The 6165-nt window shown below is 32.8% G+C and overlaps 1 protein-coding gene across 1 annotated transcript in view; it reads right to left on the bottom strand.

The window, feature by feature from the left end:
• Window positions 1-475: 475 nt before the first annotated feature.
• LOC130655800 (regulator of G-protein signaling 7-like) overlaps window positions 476-6165 on the bottom strand; it is a 17868-nt gene continuing 12178 nt past the window's right edge. The window contains exon 2 of the mRNA XM_057458600.1: window positions 476-2123. Coding sequence (XP_057314583.1) covers window positions 739-2097 — 1359 coding nt within the window. The 5' untranslated portion in view covers window positions 2098-2123 and the 3' untranslated portion in view covers window positions 476-738. The remainder of the gene's footprint in view (window positions 2124-6165) is intronic.

Here is a 6165-nt window from a genome sequence, read left to right as displayed (position 1 = left end):
ATTATGTTTGTGCACAAGCCGAAATAATGTCAAATAAAAGTAAAAATAACATTGTAAAAAAATGGTCAAAATTCCTTCTAAGTGGATTTTTTCCACAAGCTTTACAACTATTTTATATATTAATAACTATAAAAAAGAAACAAAAATAAAAAAATAACAAATATAACAGCTTAAATATATATCAGTCTAAAATAATATGCATATAATGACACTGAATTATTAAGCGCACAAAAATACAGTAAAATTTCTAGATATGCATTGCAAAGGTAATAATAGCTTAAGCACAATACATTATACATACCTTCTTTAATCATGAAATACTGTAAAGAGTTAAGTAAAGAAACCAGAATACAGGCTGAGATGTACATCTTGCCCTACTGAATTGTAAAACTAATAAACCTTGTCAACTCTCTCAAAGTCACAAATTTATAAATAGGATTTTTGTTGTTTTCCCAAATTAAAAAATTTCAAAATGGAATTTGTAAGCATTATATATATATAAAATGTAAAACAAAAGTCATAAAAAAAATTGACACAAATATCTGCATAATTTTTACACCAAAAAGCGAACAACATCTGAATTTTCAAACAATTTAAAACCATCAGCAGTCGACCAAATCTTAATTCGCTGTAAAGGATATTCGAAGCTTTTTTTCTCTATTGAAATGCGTTGTATGATCCCACAGGTCTATGCATACACGTGTGCAATAGCTATGAAACACCCAGTTGAACAACATACTAAACTTTATGTTGTGGGCTTGTTAGTATAGATAGTAATCCCTTTTTCTCTTGTCCCTTGTGAGCAGGTGACATGGCTTCTTTCGATAACATTAAATAGTTTTCTGATTTCAAAAATCTTGGGTAGCTATCAGATCTCATTAAGCGAAATATGTCGTACTGTGCAGCTTGAAAGGTGTAATGATTTGGGTTTTCTATTCCCGAATGAACATCCATCATGAGCTTGGAATCTAAATTAACTTGGTAAAAAGCTGTGCGTGACAAGTACTCCTTATAAATCAAGTCTGCCTTCTCTTTTAACTTTTTTAAAGGGCAAGCTTTGTACTCTTCGCAAGCAAGCCAAAAGCGTAAATTCTCTGAACTATGCTCTTTTTCTAAATGCTTTAAAAACACGACAACACCTTCAGGGTCTCTTAATAATTCTTCAAGGTTTATCGCCCATTTTTCAACTTGGCTTGATGTGTTGGAAGATCTGCGTGAGAAGTCACCCGATGAAGGTGATTCCTCAACATACCATGCATGTGTAGAAGGATCAGTTTGACGTAACAACGGATCAAACCTATTATACTGCGAGCAATAAGTGATCAGGCTTTCAATTGCTTTTGGTGGATCCATTTTTTTGTTTGTCTTTAGACCATCATCTCTTAACGAATCCACAGAATGTCTTCTAGCTGAGTTTGGTGCTGAAGATAGTTTAACTTGAGTTAAGGGGGCTGTATCAACAATGTCTTTTTTGAATTTTAATGGATCTGCTGCCAACACGTAATCAGAATATGGTGGTGGCTTATGCAAGTTCCAAAATGCTCTTTCCTGGCTTTCAATTATATATTGTTCTGCCTTACTCTTTTTTTTATCAACTTTGTAACTGGCTTCAGCTTGCAGCCATATATATTCCCACTTATGTCCAAGGTGGCGCTGCAACCTAGTAAATTGATCCATTTCATAAACCTCAAGATTTGAACGATTTTTATTGGAAAATAATCTCTTGCATAAATGAATAGCGTAATCAGTGTTAGATATCGCTCTTTCCTTCGTAGGCCAAAAATAATCGTTTTGAAATCTGTGGTGTGTGAGATCATCCTTTACTGTAAGTTTGCTATCAGCTGCAACAAATATGTAGCCATACTTAGCTACTGTACGAGCAACATTTAACCCTTCCATTCTTGAGGTCAACTTTAAGTCTTTCATTAACCACGTTACAATGTCTGAGCCGGTACAAACATTAGGAATTGTATGCCATAACGCTTTCACAGTAGTAATGGGAACACCATCCTTGGCATCTTGCAGCCTCACAACAATCGCTTCTATTCTTTCCAAACTGGCTTTTAGTTGGCTATCAAGTTTCCATTCTGTTCCCATTATGTTTATGTAAAACGTTTAATATGCTAAAAGTAAATCAATAATAAAGATAGACAAAATGCTGCCCACCATGGAAAATCATAGTTTGTAATAAGTTATTCCACTTTCCCTGTTTTTAGTGATTTCTTCCCTTCATCTTAATTGCTTAAACAAAAGAAAACGCAAGAGATAAGTCTTGTTTGGGAAATTCACAGTCAACAAATTGTACAACAAACTAGATATACTGTACCATGTAAATCAGTATAAAATATTTATCATTCTGAGACATTATAATTTTTTTCACAACCCCCCTCCTTTAATAGACTAGCCCTTATTAAACTTTTATCTCCTGTATAAAAAAAACTTTCATCCACCATTCCTAAAGTGAGCTATGTTGAAAAGTCAATCCTTTAATAAAAAGAAACAGGGGTCAAACTGTGCAAACAGAAAAATACTATGTATCATGACTTTCTTGTATTGAAAGGAAAGCAAGCCAGTATAATATCACCAACAAAACCGATATGTAAATTATTAAAAACATAATCTTGCAAAAGGATATACATAAACTATATAAAACAAAGACAGCAGAAACACGAGAAAAAGGGTTGTGTGATATTTCCAGCTTTTTTTGCTTATAGCACTTTTCTTCTCTTTTGACAAAATATGAAAAAATTAACATTTTAATATACAACAAAATATAACTCAATGCAGCTGTAAATTGTAGAAGTGATAAAAACTTCTCTGATTTTTTAGAGATTCCCAAAATAATAGTAATAAAAAACAATATAATGCAACAGAAAAACACCTGTTTTACTGCTAATTTTTCACTTTCTTTAATAAACAAATTAAAATCTTCACTGTTTACAGGTTAGCGACGAATACTTGGAATTTCTTTGGAATGGGCAATCATTCCTTTATTAGGAGACTGTGAATTTGCAGCTTTATGCATCTACTTTGAAGAATTTGCACTGTTGTATCACACATTCAGCTAAAAGATTCTACATTCATACTACAATAAAAGAGACTAAATCCCAAGCCATTAAACCTATGTAAAGAGACAAACCATTTTTATAAAAAATCCTTTGAATTATACCCAGTGGGGTCACAAAGGTTGGAAAATGAAAGTGCCAAACTAAAGCACTGAGTAAAGGGGGAAAAAGAAAAATGCCATAAAGGCTGTCTGTGAAAAGCATGTGATAGCACCTGCATGCGACTACACATGCCATAATTGATGCGTGGGTGTGATATAAAATGCATATCGAAGCTCTTTGTGCAAAAGATTATAACAAATAAAACAACTTACAATAATAGCTAATAGACACCAATCAAACAATTATATGAGGTTTTATTAAGTTGTGTCACACAAAAAAATCACTTCACCAAGGAACAAAGTATAATTTTTATGAATTTTAAAGCATGAGTTTGAATTTACTAGTCGTTAGCCCGTGGAAAAATCCACGAATTCGTCAACCCTTTTTATACTGCGTTGCGTGCATTACTTACGCAGCTAAGCTACCATTTTGCATGACAGACAGACAGAAGTATACAGCCTTTATAATATAGATGTTATTTAATAATAGCCTGATCATAGACTTGCTCGTACTAGTCCAAACAAGAGATCTTTTTCACACTTACTCCATCTCTTGCCAGGGCTTTTTTTTCTTCAAGCGACATGGTTCAAGAATGCTTAACCAGACAGTGTGAAAACTTTCAGGAAGAAAAGTTATCAAAAATTATCATAAAAGTTGGTATATATATATAAAGTTAGAATCAACCATACATACAATATAGTTCAACCTTGACTTTGAAATAAACCTAAATCAAATGTTGTAATCAAAATATTTTGAAATCTCAAAATTATACCATGATGTTATTTATAACTTTATTTTAATTATTCAGTTTGACATCACATGACAAGTCTGTAAATGATCCATTGACAATCCATTTCCTAAAGATTGTACTATTAAAGTACTTCAGCAAGTTTCAGAGTTTTTATATGCAAATGACATTCACTATATAATAATATGTTGCATGAAATTAATTAGGTATAATTTTTTTGTCTTGAATTGGTTATAACATATTTATTTATATTATAACATATTTATATTAGTTATAACATATTTATTTATGGCAAGAAATCAACTTTAGTATTGCACTTGTGCAGATTTGGGATTGTCATAAAGTAGACTATATAAATGACAGTAACAGCAACAACCTATATTATCGGTTATACTGTACACCGGTTACACAGTTAAAATTACCGGTATTATTGTTTGACTATTATATATATATACTTTCACTGCTAAAACCAAAATAATTACCTGTAAAGTAATTAGAGGTATAACAGGCCTATCTATAAAAAAAGCACCTGCACGACTAATTGCGAAAAATGTTTAAGGTGCAAAGTAAAAAAATTTCTTTGCCCCTGTACAACACGAAGGTGTTCCTGCTTTGGTGTGAGGAACAAACATAGTACCAGCAATGTCCATATCCAGGAATTTTAATGAGTTGAGTCATTATTAAACCAGGGGCGGATCCAGGGTTAGTCCAGATAAGTCGCATAACTAAGTGTAAATTTGATGAAAAATGCAAGCGAATGATGTCGACGTTCTGGGGATTACGATACGGGTCTTGCAAACGAAGCGCATTAAAAAATCAGTTCAGATTCTATTTTTTTGCGCCAAAAAGCCACTGTTCACAGCCCTCTCCATTGTTGATGTTACAGTTGTGACGTCGCTACCATATAGACTAAGAGGGTTGCAAATTATAGCTTACAGATTTTGACTGATTCACTTTGACTAATCAGTCCCTCAGTCAGTCAAAAATCAAATAGCTTTGGCCCGCAACCCTCCCCATCTCACTTTAGAGGCATGTGACTTCAAAATCGTGACATAATTTTTACACTGTATGCGTAGTCCAACAATATGTGGCCTGTAGTGGTGAAGAAAATTTAGGTTCCCTACTGCGTAGTTACTTATAACCTGTTAGGCTATAGTTTTAACTCCCATCCATCAAGATCAGTCAAAGACTCACGCCTTTTAGCTTGCATTCGTTTGTACTAACATGACCTGACTTAAAGTGTGCTAATGTTAAATCTGTTCGTGAAATGCAAAAAGAACTTTTAGAAAGTGTTCATTCTGTGAGATATTTACCCCTTGGTTGGTAAAATTCAGGTGGAGATAGCTAGCTATATAGCTATATACATTCCATAAGGCAAGGTGTGAAGAAAGAAGGAATTATTGCTTTAAGGTGAGAAGTATGTTTTCTACTCTCCAAATTATTTTAAAGGTTTTCAGTATTAGCTACGAAAAGCTAGTTGTTGAGCTATTATAGCTATAGCTAGCTGGTTATTTCTTTTTGTAATATGAGCTCATTGAACAGATTTTTTGTTTTAAATTTTCTTTTAAAAACCAAAGGGAAAATATTTTTATATATATCTAAAAAAAAGTTTATTTAGATTTTCACTGTTCCATATTGTTTGTGACACGAGTCTTTCTCCCGAGGAGACAGTTAAAGCAGAAGCAATCAACAACTGTAACCCCAAGACATGGTTGCCTTTTTGTTAATACTTGCCTTGTTCAATTAATAATAATTTGCTGAATTTTACAGAAATGATTTGCCAAATCGTCTGGTCTGATTATGATGGTTGCTTACCAAACAATGTTATTAAAGCGTTAAAAGCTGTCAAATTTGATAGCTTTGAAAACATATTAAAAATTTCAGCCACTTTACCGTCATAACCTGTGAATGTAAACGTTCCTTTTTTTCTTTACGTAGACTTAAGACTACACCAGGTGCATCATGGTTTATGTAAGTTTAAAAACGAAAAACAACGATAGAAATGTTTTTTTAGGTTGCATTTAAAAAGTTTATAAGTGAAAAACGGCGATAAAAATGTTTTTTTAAGATCGCATTTTAAAAGTTTATAAACAAAAAACGGCGATAGAAATGTTTTTTTAGATTGCATTTTAAAAGTTTAAAAACGAATAGCGGCTATAGCAGGCCATTCCTTGAGACAAGTACGATCGCATGCGCACTCGCCCGCACACTCGTAAAAAAATTTACGAAGAAGTGTTAATTTATTTTTTT

This window comes from Hydractinia symbiolongicarpus, chromosome 8, assembly GCF_029227915.1.
Source record: "Hydractinia symbiolongicarpus strain clone_291-10 chromosome 8, HSymV2.1, whole genome shotgun sequence".
Taxonomy (NCBI): domain Eukaryota; kingdom Metazoa; phylum Cnidaria; class Hydrozoa; order Anthoathecata; family Hydractiniidae; genus Hydractinia; species Hydractinia symbiolongicarpus.
The sequence above is the reverse complement of the archived record's forward strand: the minus strand, read 5'-3'. Positions and strand labels throughout refer to the sequence as shown.